Raw genomic sequence first — 23,219 nt, 5'->3', positions numbered from 1 at the left:
TTCAGGGTGCAAAACTAAAGTAATTTAAAGGGCTGATATACACAAACAATATGAAGACATGATTTGAACAGAAATATTTTACAGAGCTTGATGATAGAGATCACACAAGTGTGGCGCTGAAATCGTCATTAAATCCGGGAATTGATGCTTGTTTATTCAAAGTCTGGACAGTCCAAAGTAGGCTATTTAAAGTATCATCGAGTAGCTCGAGGTGGCAGTTTATGTTGTTTCAAACAGACACAGATTAAGACTAAAATATGATGTGCTTGTAATTACACTGACGGTTCATAGGAGTAAGTCAGAGGCTTGAGTGCTCTTGGAATTAATAACTGTACACAAACACACACATAGGTGGGAGGGGTGTGTGTGTCTTCATTTATCTTACTTTATCTCACTCTGTATAAAGGTGGGAGTATAGTGCACTGGGGCAATGGTTGTCATGTTGGCCATGCTTCAGTTGTTGACTTTGTTTAATTTACATTTAGTCTTGTTCTGCCAGACTTCGTTGCTTTGTGGAGATCGTTGCTTAGTGGTGCAAACTATACCACCTTCTTATATTGCTTTCATTATTCAACTGATTGTGCACTATACTATGTCATTTTAATTCATTATAGCCTATGCCATTTCTGACCTGCATGGCTCCCTTCTCAACAGGCAAGCTGATAACAGCTACAGTATATTATAAGATTATATAAAGAAATGCTTACAAGACTAAATTGAGATGATAAGTTACTGACTAAAGCAGTTCTACACACAGAAAAAAAAGGTTCTTATCTGGTTTGTTATGTGTCATGGTCCAGGCTGGACCAGGCTGTTTTTGGAGCCTGGGCTGTCCACAGAGACCGCCTTTTTTTACAGTGTACTCAGGGGACAGGCAGCTAGCGGATGGTCAGGTGATATTTGCTGTATGTGACAAAAAATGTTTTATCTTAGAAACCGCAACATCGCTTAGAGCACCTTATTATATTCATGGACAGGGTCAATTGTGAAATATATTCTTATATATGCTTTCTTTCTCTTTTACAGACACTTGACTTTTACTGCCGAAGGTACCATCAGAGCACCTCTCCCTACCCTGCAGGACATCTATACCAGAAGAGTACGGACAAGAGCCCAAACTATTTTAACAGACATTTCATTCTCTGGCCATGGACTGTTTTAACCACTGAGGTCAAGCAGACGTCTCTGTTCCCACATGGCTAAAACAGACTGAGAAGGAGTTTCTTTCCTCAAGCGGTTCCACAAATTTTAAATGAGTGATTTAAAATATATATTTATTTAGGTTCTTATATTTTTAATGCTTAATGATTTGAAAAATTTTATAGAATATAAGAGTACAAATATTATATGTTAATATTACTGTATTAGTATTGTAAAGTGGTAAATGGGACAGGGATGTAATTGCAAATTTTTTTGCACAGCTGATTTTGTTAATGTAAAAAACAAAACAGAAACAAAAGAAAGATGTTTGAATACAGTAAGTAATAAGTAATTTTGTTTGAATGTAAAAAAAAATGAAAAAGATGTTTGAATACATATAATATGAAAAAAAAGAACTTTTTTCCTCTGTACACAACCCTGCAATAGTGAAGAACCATACACTGCATTTAAAGAACCATTTACATATAAGCAAGAACCATTCTTATCTGAAGAACCATTTTTTGATGGTTCTACAATGAACCATATGGGTTTCTAAAGAACCCTTTTAAAAGAGGTTCTCCAAAGAACCTTATTTTCTATAAGTTCTTTGAAGAACCAGAAATGGTGCCTTGAAGAACCCTTTCTTGGTGTTTCCAATACAGCATCGTTACGGGTGTAGTCTTTGAACTGAATTCGTTCATGATCTCCCAAAACAGTGGAAACCAATAATATTATTTGAATCGAATTAATGACACATTATTCTTCATATATTTGTGTTACAGAGGCTTATATGAAATGAATTCTATATATATAAAAAACATCTCAAAAGATTAAGACTTGAAAATATTGTGTGTGTGTGTGTGTGTGTGTGTGTGTGTGTGTGTGTGTGTGTGTGTATGTGTGTGTGTGTGTGTGTGTGTGTGTGTGTGTGGGCATCTCAGCAGTAACTTGGAGGCTTTGTTTGAATGTTAAGAATGGGTAACTGTACACAAACGGAGGCCAACACGGTATAAAGGTGGGAGCAGGGGAGTGCTGAGACAAGAAAGGCCTGTTCACATCATTAACAATCACCATAACTATAACAATAACAGCAAAATTGCTCTAGCTAATATGAATGCCGATATCCACACCATCTATAGCGATCAGAGTCCATGGAATTTTAGACATCACATTCTTCATCAGCATGAGGAGAGACTTTGTCAGTGTGGATTATAGTTACAGCTGTCTTTAGAGTTATCATTACTGGTGTGGATGGGCCTTTAATAAGCTATGTTGGATGTCATGTTCACTTGTTGACTTGAAGCTGCCTGCTTCATAGGCCAACTCATTTTTTTCAGTGTTCTCTAGCTCCATCAGTGTCCAGTTCTAGGAGAGATGAATTACAGATTCAGTGAGCATAACTCAGTTGTCTAGTGTTGCACATACTGAATTCAGAAAGTGCTACATTTCTTAATTGTAAAGGCTATAAAGCATAGACTATTATGGGCCTAACTGAGGCAGAAATGGCTATCACTGAGGCAGAGAGGGCTATAACTGAGGCAGAAATGGCTATAACTGAGGCAGAGAGGGCTTATAAAGTTAACTTGTGCTGCTCCCCAGTGGTTGAACAAATGCATTCCCAGCAGACTTTTTCCGATGCTGACGCCGTTCTGGTTCTAGACTCTCTTGGATATGTCTACAGCCTTGTATAGACTGGTAGGCCCACAATATAGATCACTGAGCAATTATTGACAGCTCCCCTACTTGACCTATCAAGTGATGGCACATCTATCTGGTGATTGTTAAGCTGATGCGATTTGGCATTTTAATTACTGTGAAACTACGAACATCAATCATGTTACCATATTGTTATTTCATGTAGGATCATTGTACGTATGTATTTTAGTCTGTCTGTAGGATTTGCAGTCTGGTAGCTTTGTATTTAATACAGGTGCATGCAAATCTTATAGGAGAGATGCTAACGGTCTAATCTGAGTCAATGAGCTGGAGCTAAAAGTGCTACTGTCAGACTCAGAGAACGGCTGGACGAACTGGGGAAAGGTGAAACTCAATTGTTTAACTTAAGAGGAGGTGGAAAACAAGTGTATTTCCCCAAATGGTGGAATATCCCTTTAATAATTAATTCTGTTGCAGAGTTATGGTTTGTATGTTTATAGATTTTGCTCATTTTAATCAATGTTGAAATGTGATGTTAGTTGATATTGTTATTATTGTTATTAGGGCCTATTACTGTTATTATTAAGCTTAATGTAGGCTATTCAACTTTATTAGAAACCATTATCCTTAACTAATAATGTATGGTTTACTTTAAGTCGCTTTGGACAAAAGCATAACAAATACCACAAACAAAAAGATCTCTGTTTTTGACAGCATTATTGCATGAAGGATTTCATCTCTGTCATTTCCTATTATATGGCGACAAATGTGCTTTTTCTTCAGGTTCACTATCACTATAGACCCTTTCATCAATAAAAACAAAAACAATGCTTGAACGTTCTATTTGGGCCCCAATCTACTTCCTCTACATTAAGATAACATATGGAATGTTAAAAAGGAAGTCTTGTGGGGCCAACTATGATGCTGATAATGGAACTCTCTTGAAAGGGTCCGGACCCTTTCAGGAGAGTTCCATTATTAGTTGGCCCCACAAGACTTCCTTTTTAACATTCCATATGTTATCTTAATGTAGAGGAAGTATATTGGGGCCCAAATAGAATGTTCAAGCATTGTTTGTGTTTACCTTGTTGAAAGGGTCCATATATGTTCTTTGAACATAAAAAATATATTTCAATCTATTTTCCAGCATGGCTTTCATTTTCCAACTTCAACGTTGCACAAATTAGGCCTACTAAATATCTATGAACGTTGCAGGCCTAACGTTGTCCTCCCCCCCCCTCAATTCTGACTTGAGGGGGGGAAGGACATTCTGACTTTTATTTTGAAAACGTAGAATTTTGTTATGCTTGTTACGCAGCTGACGCTGAGACTCACTGTAGGTGTTGTGCCCCGAACGACTACCTAGTAGAGAAGTTAAACTTCAGAATATGCCACGAGTCTATGTCGGAAGGTTAAGTTATCATGTCCGGGAGAAAGATATTCAAAAGTTTTTCAGCGGCTATGGAAAGCTTTTGGAAATCGACCTGAAAAATGGGTACGTTTGGAAAGTTATAGCTAACCAGGAGCGAACTAGCTAGACATCGTTAGCTAGATAGTTTGCTTAGACAAGTGACATTTGGTTATGGTTATGGCATTTGAGTTGGAGAGCTTTTGAAATTCCTCGGCGTTTTGTTAATCAATGTTTCGCATAGTCTTAGACAAATGCGGATTTGAAATAAGACAAGTGCCTACTCCTGAACTGTGAACGTGGCCTAGACAAAATGGCGTTAAGAGCTTGCACACTACAAGTGACGTTGGCTAGCCAGAGTAGTGGATTCTCCCCATATACTACTACTAATTGTTTTTTGTTTTTTTTTATTATTTGTGTATGTGCATGCTTACACGTCAATGCATGAGAAAAGAATGTTCATCAACTCAAATTCTAAGGGGTCCTTAGCCTATGGCTATTCTTGTGACATATTACTCCCCTCATCATTTATCATCTCATAATGATGAGTTGAGATGTTCATTTTGTGATATTAAACGTCTTAATACGTATCTTTCCAGGTATGGGTTTGTTGAGTTTGAGGACACCCGTGACGCCGACGACGCCGTGTACGAGCTGAATGGGAAGGATCTGTGTGGAGAGCGTGTCATCGTCGAGCACGCCCGTGGTCCACGGCGGGACAGGGATGGATATGGTGGGGGTGGTGGGCGCAGTGAGTACTCTAATACAGCTTTCAGACACACTTAATTTATTTTCCAATGACAGGTGGTGCAGCTATTTCAGCAGAACTGATTATTTACTTTTTACAGGCTGGCTGTCAGTTTTAGGAGAGTGAAGTGATTATGCTGTCCTGTTTATTCATGTTTTCACATTGTAGATGCCGACATCCTGCTTTCTAAATATAGACCTAGTTGGAATCCCTTAAACCATTATTTGCCTCATATAAAATGGCTTATAATGTTATGTGCCACTCTTTTGAGTGTACAGAATGGGGATAATGAAGCAGATTGGGGGCTTTTTATTTCACTGATTGTTTACACTGCAGCTGTGTAACTTCTCCGCTGAATCACATTGCTTTAGCACAGAACATTTTATGTTCTGGTTACAGAAATAGGATTCAGTGGCACAACTGAGGAGGCCCTCATTATTCACAGTCCGGCTGCAGGGCAAACAAAGGGAATGTTGTCCTTTAATGAACTATGTGTATAACACCATTTGAATTCAACATTAACAGAGTCCTTGATGTTTCAATTTGAAAGAGTCCTCTGCGGGCTGAGTCCGAGTCCATTGAGGCTAAGATGACTGCCTTTCCTGTTTGGCCTTGGCTTTCACCTTACAATGTGTGTGTGACCTTTGACCCTATGACCCTTGGCTGACCTAACCGCAAGCCATGATGACAGCAGCCTTTTGCCAATAGTCCAGGGTGATGGTGAGGAAACCTATTGGTTTTTATGTTGAAAGAAATATTGGACGGGTTAAAGCCAAAAGAAAAAAATGTCTTCCATGTAGCTTGCTTTATTTTAAAAAGCAATGGTCAATGGTAGAAATCTTTTCTGCTTTTCTGCATTGCCCTTTTTTCTTATAACTAGTCTTGATTTCCTTTTTCCCCCATCTTTTCTTTGGAGTGTGAGTGTGTGTTGGCAGTATCTTTTTGAATCTCAAATGATGGGGGGGGGGGGGCACACCAAACCTCCCTCCTGAGCTCCCCCCTGGTCTTCCCTCTATAGGGGATGAATCATATGACCCATGTGGTATCAATGGCATGTAAGCAAAACTCAGGAATGCAAACAGTTTCTTAAAGTGAGTACATTGTTTCATAATGGCTGTATATGGTAAACAACTTCTGCCAATGCACTTGAAGCCACATTAAATAGTCAAGGAAGCCAGGCATGTTGGGAGAACCTTGCTCTCAGTCTTTTCAAAGAGTATTCTGCCAAGTTGGATATGGTGAGATAGACATGTAAAATAGATCATCATCCTACACTTAATCATACTTCATGCTCCTTGCTGATTTCATCAGTGGTCACCCAAAATGAGCCTGCCAGCGAGCTCCTCTCCTTCCAGTCCTCTCACTGCGCCCCCTTCCATTGTTGTTTAAAGGTAGTGGTTACAGCAGCAGGAGCCGCAGTGGCAGGGACAAGTATGGGCCCCCCGTCCGCACTGAGTACCGCCTCATCGTGGAGAATCTGTCCAGTCGCTGCAGCTGGCAAGACCTGAAGGTGAGTGTTTACTACTGGTTGGTCAACCTTGTGGTATCATTTTTTTTTATTTTTTAAAGTTTCTCATTTAATGAAATGTTTAGTTTAACCCTCCATATGTGCTATGAAAATATGGTTCCCTTTTTTCTTCTTTGCCCCTGAAGCCTCCCTCTGTGGAAATTTCTGCCCTTTAAAAAGTAAAGACTGATATACTGAGGGAAAATAAATGCTTTGCTGTCAAATCCAATTCATTGGTTACTAATAGAACACAAAAAAATATTCATGATATGCACGTACCTCCTTATTGCAGGACTTCATGCGGCAGGCTGGAGAGGTGACTTATGCTGATGCCCATAAGGAGCGGACTAATGAGGGAGTGATAGAGTTCCGCTCCCACTCGGACATGAAGCGAGCCATAGACAAGCTGGACGGCACCGACATCAATGGCAGGAAGATCCGACTAGTTGAGGACCGTCCGCATCGGCAGCGCTCGTACTCTGGAAGCAGGTCCAGGTAAGGCACAAGACCCTGTTGCTGAAGTTTACTGTAAATCAATTAGTTTGTACTAATAGGAGCATGATGGGGCTTAGGCTAATATTATAAGGTTAGGTTAAGGTTAGATTCTTAGGGGTCGGCAAAAATTTTGGAGGGGTCACAAAATGATTTGCAATCTGGATTAAAGACATTTTTCTAAAGGTTTTTAGTAAAAGGCTGCATTGATATAATGTCTTTGGTGTAGACATAGCCATTTTCTGCCTCTGCTTCCATCTCGCAACATTTCAAAACCAAATTCCGCCGGTTAGAGAGAAGGGGGATTGCGAGACTTGGCTCATTTTATTTGGGGGGTTGCCAGACAAAAGGTTTAAGAACCACTGGGTTAACCCAATAAGGCTTAGGTTATCCTTAATCTTAACCCTAAATGTACAAGTGAATTATAAGATGAAAAAAGTTTCAAGGTCACAGCACTAGTTACCTGCGTTGTGTGGAACCTGCGCGGTTCAGCCCTGCACACGTAAAAGTGAGCAATACACCAAAAACTCATCTCACACACACACACACACTCATTTCGTCTCTCTCCCGCCCGTGCGCACGCACACACACACACACACACACACACACACACACACACACACACACACACTCCCGGTGTTAGGTTAGGCTACCTCACCAAACAGAACTACCCCATTATAGCCCTTACAAAAAAACGACTGCATTTTTTTGGGTATCTAAACTGCAGTTTTGGAGGAAATATTGTCAGTTCTTATGCAGGAAATGCAGTATTTTGGACACGAAAAAACTGCATTGTACTACAGTATAACTGCAGTTATTTATTGTAAGGGGGGTTATTTGGTAGTAAATGCTGCAGATGCACAAATCTACATAAAACAGATATATTAATTTACTTTTAAGTGACTAGGGCTAGTTTACAGCATGACATTTGTTGTACATATGAATAAATTTAAACTTAATAACGCAAAATTACTTTAATAGTAATGCTGCTTTCGAGATGTCTCGTAAATCATCGTACACTCACCCGTACAACATGTACCAATGAGTGGCTTTAGGAACGCCTTTCTCTCGAGCCACGAGGGGCATTAGCAGGAGGCTAGTCATTGTTATTGTTTTGTGCTACATGTAGCCTCTAGCTAAACGGCTGGAAAACAAATTGTTACATTGTATTGCAGGCACAGCAAGACCGTGCAATGCATGAATTGGTGACCGGATTGAAGCAGCAATGTAATCTAGTGTGTAAGAGCATTACATCAACTTTAACATGACCAACACAGTACATATGCAAAAAAATACATGTCATCTCATCTCAACTATGGGCGCAGCCATGTTTGTTGTAAGGTCGTACATCCACCTCGGGGTACCCTCAAGTACTCCGAGGTAAAGTGGGCGTGCCTGCCCAAAATGCCGCAAGAAAGCTGGGTAATTTACACTTTCCAACTCGGGCGGCGGATTTACGAGACATTTACGAGATATCTCGAAAGCAGCATAATAATACTATGATTGTTATTTACAACATTATTTACTCTATTTTTTTTTTTTAAGTATATTTTTTTGGGCTTTTATGCCTTTAATGTGACTGGACAGCGGAGAGTGACAGGAAGTAAGTGGGAGAGAGAGTCGGGGTGGGATCCGGAAAGGACCACGGGGTGGGAATCGAACCCGGGTTGCCGGCGTACGGTGCAGGTGCCCCAGCCAGTTGCGCCACGGCTGGGGCCATTTACTCTGTACTTTTGCATGTGTGAGAAACCTTTACTTTTCACATTATCCCTTTAGTAGAGAGGTGCATGCATTATGATCTGTTGGACCCATTGGGTCTATAGAGAGGCATTCCTAATGGCTACAAGGATTAAATGTAAGACTTTATTATGGCACTAAAATCACTCTGACTCCCTATCAGCTGATGTTTACAGTTGACCTTTGCAAGACTCTCTTCTCTATCAGGTCTCGTAGCCGTAGACGCTCTCGCAGCAGGAGCCGCAGGAGCAAGAGTTCCCGTAGCAACTCCAGATCGCGCTCCCGGTAAGTTGACTGAAAATAAACATGTATACATCCACCTGTAGTCTTTTTAAATCAGATCTGATCTATGGCTTTAGAGATGCAATCAACATCTCTGTATTCAATTCTGCCCGAGCTCAGCCCAAGTGATCATAATTATAGTTAATTATAGTTAACTCATAATTATAGTTAATTTGTTTCCCACAGGTCCAGATCCCGGAGCAAGAGGAGATCTAGTTCTAGGAGGAAGTCCCGATCCAAGTCTCCTGCCCGCAAGTCCCGATCCCACACCGGGAAATCTCGTTCTCACTCCCGCAGGTCACGCAGCCACTCGGCGAGCCACAAGTCTCGCTCGCGCTCGGATGCCCGAAAGTCTCGCTCCAAGTCCCGCTCCAAGTCCGAGCAGGTGTCTCCGAGTCGCCCCAAGGAGAAGTCGGTCAGCAAAAAGTCCCGCAGCCGCTCGGCGTCGCCCGTGGAGAACGGGGAAGAGGAGCGTGCCAAGTCCACCTCCCGCTCCCCCTCTTCACGAGACGATCAGCACGACTCGCCGGCTGAACACTCAGCCTCCCCATCGCCGCCACGTTCAAAGTCTCTTTCTCGCTCCAGGTCTGATTAAACCCATCCCCTTGCTCACTCTGACACAGACAGGAGGAGGAAGCCACAAAAGCATTTGGTTACCTGTTTCAGCCACTGATGTCCAAAATATACCCGGGTATGTTCGGTACGCTGGCTGTTAAAACTTCGGCATATGTACATAATTGTAATGTTTGAATAAGAACCAGGCAAAACATAGGTTTGTTTGACATTGATATGTTTTGAGGTGGATGTTTGTTCAGTTTAATTTTCAAAGAAATTGGAGCTGCATAGGTTGCTTCAATACCCCTTTGCACTTTCCTTCATTTGATTTGTTTATTTGTTTTATTTTTGGGGTGCATTTTTGGTAGGTGTTTTCTGTGAATGCTGCACATTTGATTTACATTTATTTCTCTAAATAGTTTTAATTCTCTAAAACATTTAGTTGTAGGCCTAGTGTAGTTGCAGCTTTACAAAGTTTTAGGATTCTTGCAATATTTTTGTCAATTTTCAGGACTATTGTCAATCATGTCTTCTGTTGAATAATTTAATTTCAATTTAAGCTGAAATAAAAGAAGTTTTATTGACTTCCATGTTGCATGTGCCAGTTTTATGGGATGATCATGTTGTGGGTTAATATCTCGGTAGAGGGCGCTGTGGTCCCAGCAATGTTATTGACAAATGCCCTAGCGTCCAAAAACGTGGTAGCGGAGAGGTGGGTAAACTATGAATTCTGTGAGGTGGACTGTCCATTCGGTATGCATTTAAAAAAAAAGCATTCAGAAAAAAGTCATTCAGAACATGTTTGATGATTGTGTAGGCTATTGCCCAAGGTTTATAACGATATCAGTGGTATTAAATCGAGTGAACATATTGTGAATGTGGATAATACAACGTGAAAGTTGCAATTGGTGAATAAACTCTTGAGAGGTGGGTAAACTTTCTGAAATTTCAGAGGTGGATAACTGCGTTTAGGCTACTTGCGTTTAGCCTCCACTACATTCCCGGAATGCCCCCCGAACGTGTGCTATTTCATACATTCATATTTATAAATAGTAATGCTGTAATAAATAAAATATTTTCTCTGTCACGATATGAGTTTCTTAAGGCAATATAATAGCATGCAATAAATGCAACTTTATTCTTCATTAACATCTCGATGGAGGCGGAGCCTCAGCTCTCTTGGCAGTAAAAGTGGGCCATTTCACGTCCAAGTCATTTCATTAGGTCCAACAAGTGTGTGATGACACGGACAGCCTTGTCTGCTGTCGTTGCCAAGCAGCCAATTGCAAAATCAAGATTATTTCTCCATGACCTACATAGGCTACTCGAACCAAGCCAGGGCTGAGATACAAATTTGGATGAAACAGTGACAGCGGTGAAGTGGCCCATTTGAAAACTTTTCAAGCTCCACCTGTCAGAAAGGTGAGGTGAAAAACATCTATTATATTGTTGCAATGTCATCAGCTATTTTTAGTGGACCTCACTGTTTTGTTTTCAGCAGACTTTCTTTGGTTTAGATGGCGGTGCTTTTGGGACGTTGGTTATGATTATGGTTATAATGGCTATTTTTTGGAACGTTCTTTCATTGCTTAAGAAATTTATTGGAAACCAAGTGGAATAGACTTGCCTTTATCCTTACGAAGTTGACTCTCCGTGTCCTGTTATGTGTCCTGTCCTGTCTTGTCTTTTGTTGACCCGAACACACTGCTCACCTGGGTGTCAACAAGGCTTCGTCTTGTCTGGGACTGACGCGTTTCCCCTGACCCTTAATTAATCTGTTAGCCGTTATGTTTTGGCATTCTTTTAGCCAAATATAGCAGGTTTTATTAATTTTAAAATGGTCACCCATCACATTATTTAAATAAGGTGTCCATAATGTGCTGAGCATTTTGTAGGCTAAAAGACGTGAATTTTGATGCACCTGCCTTGACATTTTGCTGTCACTTCATCGCCTGCATGTCCTTGTAAGTGCATGTAACCTCATCAAGAGGACGTACATGCTGGTGTAGTGTTTGGATGTGTAATTTTATATATAGCCTACTTTCTTTTTCAATCTAGCTGAAAAGCTATAAGTTGCACAAGACAAAAAGAATACCACATACAATGGCACACTGTAATCTGGTAAGTGCTTTTTGGTCATTTCAATCATATTTGCTGCATAAGCACTTTTTTGAGAATGATCAGGAGAATTTTTTTATTTGGTCTCTCTCTCTCTTTCTTTCTCTCTGCTTAACAGCTGCATCCATCTTCATCTAATGAAGTCAACCTAGGCCCCACTCACAATCCCCAGTGAGTGCAAATTTTAACCATATTTTCATTTTCATCATGCCTCATGGTGGAATATGCTCAAAATCATGTATCGCACAAATGGATTTGCTTGAGCATTTGTTCATCAACATTCAAACCTGATTGTCGGGTTGTTGGAGGTGTCCTCCAGTTGCTCAGAAACAGAGGGTATTGGTAAATGATAAACATATGTCTCTATTTTGGTATTTTCTGCAACACACCCATCATAGGAGACTGCGAGAACATCACAACAAGTTCTGTTTCTGTTGTCAACATCAGTCTTGACATTGTTCAATCGCCACAAGACAGAAGAAATAGCACTTTCTTGTTGTGACTTACAATACTTGAAACACTGTAGCCCTACTGGTAGGCCTATTACTTCTGAAATATGGAAAGACATGTTTTCAGAACTCCAGAAGTGACTGAGTTGCATAAAACATTTAATTATACATCTCTTCAGGAATATTCAGAGAAGAATTATTTTAAGTGTAATTTGTCATTGCAAAAGCAATTCTTCTCCGTTTGCAATTCAGTGAGACAGTTAGAATCATATATGCCTTTCAGCGTGACTTATTTTTGTGGAAAACATGTGCTGGACTGTGCGGCGGTCATATTTTGTACCGCTCTGCGGTACATCTAGTTTTAAGTGTAATTTGTCATTGCAAAAGCAATTCTTCTCCGTTTGCAGTGCCAAACCCACAGACTTTGATTTTTTGGCTGTGATTGGCAAGGGCACATTTGGGAAGGTAAGGTTGCACAGTAAGATATTTTGTTTGACATTTAATACATTATTACTATCATATACTTTGACATCTGATAGAGGCATAATAAAAATGTGTAGTGACTAGCAACATGGTCTGTAGTTTGTACCCCGTACCCCATCATCATATATTTCTGGATTTTCTGTCAAAGGTGCTGCTTGCCAAAGCAAAGGCTGATAACAAGTTCTATGCAGTAAAAGTCCTGCAGAAGAAAGTTATACTCAAGAAAAAAGAGGTTGGTGAATCACTAATGGTAACAGCTTACAGTAAACTCTGCACAGGAAGCACATCCGTCATTATGTCTACTATAAATTCCTTCGTACAAACCTTGATACCAAATGGATATTGTTTTTAATAACTTCTACCCTAGAATTATACTTTTTAGTATACCATACTAAATATATACCTACTTTGATATATATCTTACTTTTGTGAATAGCTTTTTGATTTAGTGATCAATTTGTATTCTCATAGCAAAATAATATCATGGCTGAGAGGAATGTCCTAATGAAAAGTCTGAAACATCCATTCCTCGTCGGGCTCCATTACTCCTTCCAGACGTCAGAAAAACTGTACTTTGTCTTGGACTATGTCAATGGAGGAGAGGTGAGGAGTGATATTGCTGAAATCAGCCACTGATGTCCTCATAATGCTACAGTTGGATTGCTGCTTTTTGGACCTTTGTAACAATTTCAATAATACACATGGCGGTTAAAGTTAATGTAATCAGGGTGTTTTGCCCTTCTGTTCTTCTGGTTTGGCAGCTTTTTTATCACCTTCAGAGGGAGCAGAGTTTTGGAGAGCCACGAGCACGCTTTTATACAGCTGAGGTGGCCAGTGCCATTGGCTATTTACATTCCCTCAACATTGTTTACAGGTCAGTCCTGTTGTTGATGGGTCACTCACACCAGTCCAGCAATGTTAACAAGTCACTTATAGTAAACACAGATCCTTTTCTGCTATGGATTCCCAAGCTTGCCTTAGAGGCTGTCCTGCGTCTCAACAGAAAGTGACCTTTCTGACATGCCTACTCTTCCTTCTCTTTGTTTTTTCCAGAGACCTCAAGCCAGAAAACATCTTATTGGACTGGGAGGTAGTTGTTCATAGATCACCTGCATGCAAAATGAGCATCATGTTGATACTAAATTATAATTACAGTATGCTCTGTGCTGTTAATAGATTGGCATTAGTGAATTCTGACCATCTTGTACTATAACAGGGCCATGTGGTGCTGACAGATTTTGGGTTGTGCAAAGAAGGAATAAACCCAGACTCCACTACATCCACTTTCTGTGGAACCCCAGAGGTCAGTGGTGATCACTTAAATTGTGAACAACTCACCGCTACATGAGATGTAGGTGTCAGGTGTAACTTTTTCCCTGGAACTTTTCCTGACTGGGAAATAAGTTATTATCCACACTCTAGTTATTATCCACATTTAATTCTCCTCAATAGTATTTCACTCACATCATAATGTTCAAAACCTGTAGGGTTGATGGAATTTTGTTCTGTGGCTTTTCTGTCAGAAATGTATGCTTCTCTAAGAATGTATGCTTTTCCCATGTTCCACCTTTCCATCTTTCCAACAGTACTTGGCACCAGAAGTACTAAAGAAGCATCCTTACGACAGAACGGTAGATTGGTGGGGTCTGGGATCTGTCCTGTATGAAATGATTTATGGACTGGTATGCCACTCTATTACTGTTAATACGCTATATTCATTCACATTTTCCTAGTTGAAAATAGAATTGCTTTTTAATTGCTCAGTTAATTTATTGTTGCCAATTTATCAACTCACTGCCATGCTAAATGAAACACAATGCTGAACACCATATAGTGTATATATTCCCTGTTATGTATTTATGCATTTATTTTACTGCATTTCACATGCAGACAGATAGTTTTTCATAAGCTTGAACAGATGATAGTCGATTAAGTCAAATTTGAACTTTGTGCTTACCGTGCCTCTGAATGTACTGCATGTTTCGTCATACTCTGTGGTGCTGCCCCTCTGTTGCTGCTGCAGCCCCCATTCTACAGCAGTGACATGACAGAGATGTACAACTCCATCCTCCACCATCCCCTGAGCCTGCCGGGGGGGAAGAGCCCAGTGGTGTGTAACCTGCTCCAGGGGCTGCTGCAGAAAGAACCTCACCGTCGCATGGGAGCCATTGCTGATTTTGTAAGTTAACCTGATCTAAGTAAAAGCGGAATGCAATAGAAACACTAGAAACATCAGTATGGGTTTACTGGATGTGATTTGAATTTTGTTGTTGGGGGGTTTTTTTACAGCTGGAGGTGAAGAATCATGCATTTTTCTCTTGCATAAACTGGGATGACCTCTACCACAGAAAAATTAAGCCTCCATACAACCCTAATGTGGTGAGTATAAGTGAAATAGGGTGATTATGACTAAATGACTGAATTTTGCTGAACACTTTTCAAGTTTCTAATTCTGTTCCACAGAGAGGTCCTGCAGATATGCAGCACATTGATCCTGAATTTACCAAGGAGATGGTACCAGGGTCTGTAGGTTGTGCAGCGGATTTTCCTTCCAGCCTGGCTGCAAGTTGCTCAAATGCTTTCAAAGGATTTTCTTACGTTTCCACAGAGGACTATCTCTAAGGCCAAATCATTCATTCATTCAGAAAAAAAAAAAACTAAAAGAAAAACGTATAATATATATCATGGTAATTTGTCTATTGCTGATTAAAGTAGGCTACTCCAGAAAAAATGATGCCCAACAATATCCATAGGAATGTATCCACACAGTTGGCCTACTCAGGAGCATTGTGTATAATCTGATTTCTCTGTACTCTCTTATAGTGTATTGGCCTTTTATCATCAGCTAGGCTACCATACAGCCTCTTTCTTGTATTTAAAATAGGCCTATGTTGGATATAGTCTACAGCTACACCACATTAAATAAATGAAATAAGGGGTGCTATTATGCCTAGGTCTACATCTTGTGAAACATCTATTTACCTTGAATGAAGACTTTTAGATTTCTTAAGAATACCTCACTCATGCATACATTTGCCATTTATGGATTCTTATAGGCCTAAACATCAGTTTGTTCATTGTCACACCTGCAGTAGGCCTAGGCTAGCCTAACTTATGAAATCATTATTAGGCTAGGCCTACTGTGTAAAGAATGGATTCCCATTGTTTATAAGCACATTTCCATGTAGCCTACTTCATCGTGGTGAAGGTTAAATGTAGGCTTGATCGTGTCTGTCCTAACCTGTAAATATAATGTTAAGAATATTTGAAAGATCATATGTGAAATAAAATGCTGTATGACTATATGACTTGTCACAAAATATATGCCTATGCTATACATATAGGCCACGATAACATAGGCTGATACATACATACATACATACACACATACATAGGCCTACATATTGTATATTGGAGATTTGTATGATGATTATAATGATCCTTTTAAACAATATAGGCAAAGATCCTTGATTACTCCGCTTGAACCCTCTCTGATATAGGCCTTCCACCTGGTACCAACTCTAGGCTATTTAGATGTAGGCCTAGCCTTAACGTTAATTCCAAACAGCAACTCTGCCTTTCACCTAGAATGCTATGCTTCTCAGTTCTCACCTGGTTCTCACACATCTTTGAGCTCAGTGGTTGCTAGGCTCAAGCGCCCTTGGTAACTGTTGTAGCTTCTGTTTTTACCCACAATCCCATTGGGTGGGCAACTGGATCACGGTTGTTTCTGACATCGGTAGGCTTGCTAAAATTAAATTTGTATGCAATTTATTTTGTATTTACTGAAATCACACAGATAGGTTATTGTAATATAGTCTAGTACTGCTGATAGACATAGTAAACATAACCCCTTTACATTGGCGACGACGAGCTAGTTGACGATAGCTAGCTAGTGGATAGATAGCTGTAACGTTAACAAGTTACTTGGAAAGGCCTTGCTTGCTTGCATGTAACGCTAACGATAGGCTATAATGTAAAATCTCCTCGCCAGCTAACTGTGGTATGTGAAAAAACGTAAGTGTCGATTTCTCTATAGCATATGTATATGATATCCACGGTCGAGAATGGATAAAGACCAGCGCAACAGCGTTGCTTTTAATGCATCGAAAAGAGAACTATTCACCGCTAATTCAGGATACAAGTCTCTTCAGAAGAGACTTCGGGTACAGTGGAAGATACAGAGGTAAGTCGACTTCACTGTTTGATAGGCAGTGAGAAATTATGAGACGGTGAAAATGCTTTACTTTCAAACTGACATTGACTGTACTGCTCAAAATGCTGAATACGTATATCCTTACCATACGATTGGTTCATCTGATAGTATAAAAGATGAGCTTACCCAGGAGAAACTGATGGGCACTAAGCTATGGATCACTGCGGGACCAAGAGAGAAGTTCACTGGATCTGAGGTATCTGTATGTATGTATGTATGTATGTATGTATGTATGTATGCTGTGGTCTGTATATGTATGTCTGATTCTGTCTGTCCGTCCGTGTGGGTATAATTGTGAATGATAGATGTTGAGACACAACACAATCATCTTTTACACAGTTGTCTGACAACTGTCTTCGACCCCCGCAACATATTCTGAAAGTACACCATCCCTGATTTGGTGTTAGTGCAATGTAGGATTTATTTTAGCTTACTCTGTGTTTGTTTAGTTTGAAGTCCTCAAGCATTATCTGGATGGCGGTGGGAATATCCTTGTGATGTTGGGAGAAGGAGGGGAAACCAGATATGACACTAACATCAACTTTCTCCTAGAGGAGTATGGGATCATGGTTAACAATGGTGAGCATCAGACATTGTGTCTTGAAAATACGGAACTGCTGACATAGCTATTTTTCATGGGTTCATAAATGGCAGTGTTTGCTCAGTGTTTTAATAGATAGATGGAAGGAGAAACTGCTGTCACACATTTGTTTACCCTTCACAGTTCACACATTATCTTTACACATTTATTAGGCTGACTACCATGTCTCTTGCTGTATTTCTCCGATCACTTTTACAGATGCTGTGGTGAGGAATGTTTATTACAAATATTTTCACCCCAAAGAAGCATTAGTGTCCAATGGCGTTTTAAACAGGTTTGTGCACAATTATAATAATTTTAGGGACATTTATGGATTTTGTTTGTTTGTTGATTGATGTTTGTAAACTTTCTGTTTCTTTTCTAGAGAGATCAGTAGAGCTGCTGGCAAAACTGTTACAGGTGTCATTGATGATGAAAGTGCTGGAAACAATGCACAGTAAGGCTTTATGTCCTATAGTAAAGCGCCATCATCTGCCATCATCTGTCCTCTTTATGTTGCTACTCCATCAAATGCAAGCATCTGAGATTTATAGCCATTAATACTTTGCCAACCTCACCCATGTGTATTATAGCACAGACATGATAGATAGATAGATACTTTATTGATCTCCAAGGAGAAATTCAAGAATGATTCATGATGTTGTGCACATGTGTTAAGGGCCGTTCACACCAGGAACTATAACAATAACTATAACCATAACGATAAAAGCGTCCACACTGGCCACCGATAAGCAAAGTCTCTCCTTGTGTTAATGAATGTGATGGCTAAAATGTGATGGGTTCTGATTGGCTGTTAGCTTTTTATCGTTCTCAAAATCGGTCTGAAAGTTATCCCCAAAGATATCATTATTCATGTCATTATTGTTATAGTTTATGTGTGAACGTCATCATTCATATTAACAAGAACAATATATTTTTTTATAGTTATTGTTCTTGGTGTGAACGGCCCTTTAATCGTGAGTAGGATCTGCAGTGTAATGACACACCGCTGTCTTGTCCACAGGGCCCTTACCTTCGTCTACCCATATGGAGCCACACTGAGTGTAATGAAACCTGCTGTGGCTGTGCTTTCCACTGGCTCTGTCTGCTTCCCCCTGAACCGACCTGTTCTGGCGTTCTACAGACCCAAGGTAAACAGGAGCCAGGCTTAGCAACCTGGCTAAAAAAAAATCTCATGATTCCTTTAAGTGCTAAGAACAGATATGACCCACGGCAAATCTCTATTTCTTTCAAAGGATGGAGGAAAACTGGCAGTGTTGGGCTCCTGTCACATGTTCAGTGACCAGTACATTGACAAGGAGGAGAACAATAAAATAATGGTGAGTGTTCAGTTATCATTTCCAGTTTTTGGCCATCTAGAAAACGTAGTGATTCTGTGTTCACATAATAAGCACTCTTCTTTGTGCTGCAGGATGTTGTGTTCCAGTGGTTGATGACGGATAATATTCACCTGAATCAGATAGATGCTGAGGACCCAGAGGTGAGTGAAAGTTGGTAGCGATGGGGGTAGTAGCTTATTTCATTGCTATAAAGACAAGTAAGTGACTTTGTGTGTTCAATGTTTATGCTGCTTTTGTTTTGCCCAGATCACAGACTACACCATGTTACCCGACACAGGATGTCTGTCTGAGAGACTACGGGTGTGCCTTCAGGAGGGAGATGAAAATCCACGTGACTTCACTTCCCTGTTTGACATGTCACTGATGAAGCTGTCAACAGACACCCTGCCTCGCGTCATCAGGTTAGAGTCGGTTTATTGCAGCCCTCAGCAGGGAAAAAAGGGCAAAACTCCATAGGCTTGACATATGAATAATTTCAGACTGTCTGGTTGGACCTGTTCCTCTATTAACAAGGACAAGAAGGGTCATGTATTAACACCGAAGGGGTCACTAAATTCAGACCGGCACAGACTGACTATTATTGTAGACACCGCCATCTTGTGAGAAGATAGTTCATAGCTCTTCTGCTGTTGCCCAAGTGTACGCCATACATACATACATATAAAATCAATGATTAATCTAATGACAAAGTGGTTTACAACATGCACCAATCAGCCATGACATTATGACAACTGATAGGGGAAGTGAATAACACTAATTATCTTGTTATTATGGTACTTGTCAAGGGATGGATATATTATATTAGACAGCAAGTTAACATTTTGTCCTCAAAGTTGATGTGTCCCGATCAGGCTAACAGCCAGGCTTAGTTAATTGTAATGTTACTTACGATGTCTTATCGGTTCAGCCAGCTGTCACTCCGATCAGACCTCCATGTGTTTTTTAAGAACTTTATTCCATGTATGTATACTATTTGCAAAACACCACAGATGGTCCACATAATCCCCTATGGTTAGCATTTTAATTGTCATAGTTATTTTATAATTATTTATTTACACAGTTGTTGCTTGCTTCTTTTGTTGATAGACGTTTGATGAATAGCCTACTGCAGTAGTTGACTGGAAATGGAGGGCATATTTTCAAAGGTGTTTTCAATGAATTCAGTGATAGTCAGATATAGTCTTTGTGTTTTTTAATAGTGGCGTGCTCTTTTTGCAACGACGTGCTGCATACGTAAATGTGTATTCAGTTGGTCCAACCAGCCTACTCTCCCTGTTTTACATAAACAGCCGTGTTTTCCCAATCAAAAAGGAAAAAAACTTTATTTCTTTCTTAGTCTATATCAAAAGCTTTTGTTCACTTGTTGTGTGAATGACGCTATTTTCTTCATCTTTTTTTATTCCAACTGATTTTTTTTTTTTTTAGGAAAGACAAGAACACACACATCCTTAATTACATACATCTGGAAAAAAACAACTGAAACAGCATTGGATACCTTTAAGAGCCGCTTAGCCTAATTTTTTTTAAATTTGGTGTTCTTATTCTGGGCCTCATATGTACTCACATCTCCTAAACTGCAGGTGTCGTTTTTCACATGATGAACCTGTCAAATACTGTAGTTTAACAGTTCCATCGTTTTCCTTTGGTAGCCACTTCTTTCAAACTTCTTGGACCCAGTTAATCACTTGCAGGTACATTGATTTAGCTTGTTATATAGGGCCACAGTATCAATCCTCATCACAAGGGGTCAGCACTTACCACTGTTGAATTATTATTTTTGTTAAGGGAAAAAAGGGTCTTAGCTGTGTAATTTGGGTCAGGCGACAAGGTTAGCTCCATGATTCCATACTGTAATTAAGGGACAATTCATATGTATCCTCTTAAACCATTTTCTGCATCTGCCGTAAGTTTTGTAGAATTGGACAGCTCAAAACTTTAACAGACTTTGCTGGGGTGGTCGCCTGTGATGGTCTGTAAATCTGTGAATATTTCAATGAAACTTTTTTCTTTGTTGCAGCTCCTACAAGCAGCTCCATGTGAAACATGAGCAGCTCCAGCTGATTCAGCCTCAGTTTGAAACACCCCTGCCTGCTCTTCAACCAGCAGTAAGCAAACTTCACAACGTTAGGCTCACTCACAAATTTGTTATATTTCTTTAAACAGTGATTCACGCATGCCAAACAAACAGTTACTTTTTTTTGACATAGTACTGCTAAATCCAAGAGGGTTGTTAAACAGCACACATGCCACAATGGCGTAATTGAAAGCAAAAACAAAGGAGGCTAAGAAGCCCTGCAGATGATCTCTGTAGAGTGGTTGTGAGAATTCCTCCCTGTGCAGGTCTTTCAGCCGGCCTTCAGAGACCTTCCACCTCCCATGCTTGACCTCTTTGACCTTGATGAGACGTTTTCTTCTGAGAAAGTGAGACTGGCTCAGCTCTCAAACAAATGTGAGTGCAGCACTCCTAGTAATCTGAGCAGCTACAGCGCTAGAGAAATACCCGCATAGTTTCCCAAGCCCTTTTCCCTGTGGCTGAGCAGTAATTGTACTATGCAATAGTATTATGGTCATAACTTAATACTGTATCTCTTTGGATCATCCATACTCCCAGGCACAGATGACGATCTGGAATTTTATGTGCGCAAGTGTGGGGACATCCTTGGTGTGACTGGAAAGCTGGATAAGGATCACAGAGATGCAAAGCACATACTTGAGCACATTTTTTTTCAGGTGGTGGAGTTCAAGAAACTCAATCAGGTGAGTGAAGCTGATCAGGAATACCCATACAATGACAAGTAACAGTGTAGAGGCTTAGCATTTAATTACCAAACAGGTTAAAACTGAGGTCTTTTTTTTTTATACTTCAAAAGGAGCACGATATCGACACTACAGATGTGAGATTTTCACCTCTCTGATGGCTCAGAGGTTATCTGGAAACCGTGGACAAGGCTTAGGGTGGCGAGTGTGTACACTGCACTCACTCATCAGTCCAAACCAAACGACATTTCCTTCAGCTGTTAAAGTCTGTATATAGCAAAGACGAAACCATATTTTCATGTACATTAATTGTTTTGGATCAGCATGACATGTAGAAAAACATGCAACAAGTCAAGGGCCTTTTCTACCTTTTGCTAAACTGTTTTCTACCCTTTTCAATGTTTAAATCCTATTTAATAAAAGACTATTAAATGTATAAATTGTATGCAAATAAAAATTCATACCAATACAGTTGTGTTACATCTCTTTATTAAACATTAGTTTTTAAATATTGACATAAAAAAAATTCACATCCCGTCAGAAAAAAAAAACAAAACAAAAAAAAAAAACTTGATTAGAAGTGTTTACAACTTAATAACCAAAAATGCACAGCATCAGAAACCTCATTTCTCTTCATGGGTATTGTATCAAGTACCTGTTCAAGGCAGTCCGCTCACACGAGAGAGACATCCTCAGCATCATGACATCAGGCTCTGCCGTTCTTCCTCCTGCACTGAACCCAGTGGCAGGGTCTCCCTCCAGGACTTCTGTCCATCTGACAGAGCAGTGGCTGGTGGAGTGCCAGAACACGTAAGGGAGGAAATCTCAGCCACTGGCTGCCCAGACTGATTTTTGGGGCTCCAGGTCAACTCAAGTGAAGTGGACTCCAGTGCCAGCTTTGGGCTGTCTGAGATGGGATTGATGAGGGAGACCTCCCAGGACGGATTGGTTGTGGTCAGATCCACGCTGGAGAGGTTTAATGAGCTGGCCAGAACTGGCTTTTTGAGGAACACCTGGGTAGGTGTGGAGGACTTTCCCTGGACCCTGAACGGAAGCTCCAGGTTGTATGTATAAGGGGTAGGAGTGCTTTGCTGTGATACCAGTGAAGGTGAGAGAACGTTGGGTGAGTTTGGGAAGGATTCGAAATTGTTGATGGAGGCGTTATTGTCTGAGAACTCTACCACGACTCCCTTAGGAAAGCGCATTGTGGCTGCTGATGTCTCCATGGACAGGGCTGAGACAGAAAGGCTTTGGTCTAAATAAAAGCCTCTGTCCAGCTCTGAGAGGGACAGCCCCTCTGAGTTCTTACTGAGATCTGAGAAGAGAAACGCGTGTTAGCCTACGCGAAGACACGTTATGCTTGAAATTAGGTGTAAAAAGTCTAGTAAAAGCTACCATCATAAAAACCATTCGGTTATATATGCTAAATCAGGCGCATGAAAGCGTAGCTTACATGTAATTAGACAAAAACAAAGGTTCTCACCAATACTGCTGTGAGCCGATGCCATCAGTGTGTAATCAAGGCAATTGTTTTCAGTAGGGTCTATTTATAGCCCACGGTAGCCTAATTATCATGAAGTAGAAGAACAGCGGCACTAAGTTGTAAGAAAGAAGTTGACACCGGGAGATGATAAACTGAAAAAAAAAACGACTATAGAGCTCCAACTTTAGCTACGACTATGCGACGACCTTTTTATTAATATTATTTGTGTTAAATGTAGTCAAAACTG

At 40.3% G+C, this 23,219-nt stretch overlaps 4 protein-coding genes across 8 annotated transcripts; 3 read left to right on the top strand and 1 right to left on the bottom strand.

Moving 5' to 3' along the window:
• Window positions 1–4,091: 4,091 nt before the first annotated feature.
• Window positions 4,092–10,113, top strand: srsf6b (serine and arginine rich splicing factor 6b). 2 transcript variants are annotated; one of them, XM_042089977.1, is made up of 6 exons: window positions 4,092–4,291; window positions 4,804–4,955; window positions 6,344–6,462; window positions 6,752–6,954; window positions 8,896–8,973; window positions 9,157–10,113. In XM_042089977.1, the coding sequence occupies exons 1-6, from the start codon at window positions 4,185–4,187 to the stop codon at window positions 9,563–9,565; spliced, it is 1,068 nt and encodes a 355-aa protein (XP_041945911.1). In that variant the 5' UTR covers window positions 4,092–4,184; the 3' UTR covers window positions 9,566–10,113. The 2 variants fall into 2 exon arrangements, with proteins under 2 accessions (XP_041945911.1, XP_041945910.1); XM_042089976.1 differs by having other exon boundaries at window positions 8,879–8,973.
• Window positions 10,114–10,737: 624 nt separating this feature from the next.
• On the top strand, window positions 10,738–15,880 carry LOC121706772 (serine/threonine-protein kinase Sgk2-like). 2 transcript variants are annotated; one of them, XM_042088780.1, is made up of 13 exons: window positions 10,738–10,947; window positions 11,584–11,646; window positions 11,762–11,814; window positions 12,500–12,557; window positions 12,724–12,807; window positions 13,047–13,178; window positions 13,337–13,449; window positions 13,629–13,665; window positions 13,792–13,878; window positions 14,162–14,257; window positions 14,599–14,754; window positions 14,865–14,954; window positions 15,039–15,880. In XM_042088780.1, the coding sequence occupies exons 2-13, from the start codon at window positions 11,629–11,631 to the stop codon at window positions 15,195–15,197; spliced, it is 1,083 nt and encodes a 360-aa protein (XP_041944714.1). In that variant the 5' UTR covers window positions 10,738–10,947; window positions 11,584–11,628; the 3' UTR covers window positions 15,198–15,880. The 2 variants fall into 2 exon arrangements, with proteins under 2 accessions (XP_041944714.1, XP_041944713.1); XM_042088779.1 differs by lacking the exons at window positions 10,738–10,947; window positions 11,584–11,646; window positions 11,762–11,814 and adding an exon at window positions 12,200–12,291 and having other exon boundaries at window positions 12,452–12,557.
• A 325-nt stretch (window positions 15,881–16,205) lies between these two features.
• On the top strand, window positions 16,206–21,958 carry ift52 (intraflagellar transport 52 homolog (Chlamydomonas)). 3 transcript variants are annotated; one of them, XM_042088775.1, is made up of 14 exons: window positions 16,206–16,314; window positions 16,615–16,761; window positions 16,900–16,987; window positions 17,241–17,370; window positions 17,591–17,666; window positions 17,757–17,828; window positions 18,396–18,522; window positions 18,628–18,711; window positions 18,804–18,872; window positions 18,979–19,133; window positions 20,750–20,837; window positions 21,073–21,181; window positions 21,344–21,489; window positions 21,603–21,958. In XM_042088775.1, exons 2-14 carry the CDS (start codon window positions 16,643–16,645, stop codon window positions 21,645–21,647), a joined length of 1,308 nt encoding a protein of 435 aa, XP_041944709.1. In that variant the 5' UTR covers window positions 16,206–16,314; window positions 16,615–16,642; the 3' UTR covers window positions 21,648–21,958. The 3 variants fall into 3 exon arrangements, with proteins under 3 accessions (XP_041944709.1, XP_041944711.1, XP_041944710.1); XM_042088777.1 differs by having other exon boundaries at window positions 16,254–16,337; XM_042088776.1 differs by having other exon boundaries at window positions 16,263–16,761.
• Window positions 21,959–21,961: 3 nt separating this feature from the next.
• On the bottom strand, window positions 21,962–23,124 carry si:ch73-303b9.1. The gene is made up of 2 exons (XM_042088774.1): window positions 22,973–23,124; window positions 21,962–22,804 (listed from the first exon to the last, which is right to left on the bottom strand). The coding sequence occupies exons 1-2, from the start codon at window positions 22,995–22,997 to the stop codon at window positions 22,188–22,190; spliced, it is 642 nt and encodes a 213-aa protein (XP_041944708.1). The 5' UTR covers window positions 22,998–23,124; the 3' UTR covers window positions 21,962–22,187.
• Between the last annotated feature and the right edge of the window lie 95 nt (window positions 23,125–23,219).

The sequence above is a fragment of the Alosa sapidissima genome, chromosome 4, assembly GCF_018492685.1.
Source record: "Alosa sapidissima isolate fAloSap1 chromosome 4, fAloSap1.pri, whole genome shotgun sequence".
Classification (NCBI taxonomy): domain Eukaryota; kingdom Metazoa; phylum Chordata; class Actinopteri; order Clupeiformes; family Clupeidae; genus Alosa; species Alosa sapidissima.
Note: the sequence above shows the minus strand (reverse complement) of the source record. Positions and strands in the feature narration are given on the sequence as shown.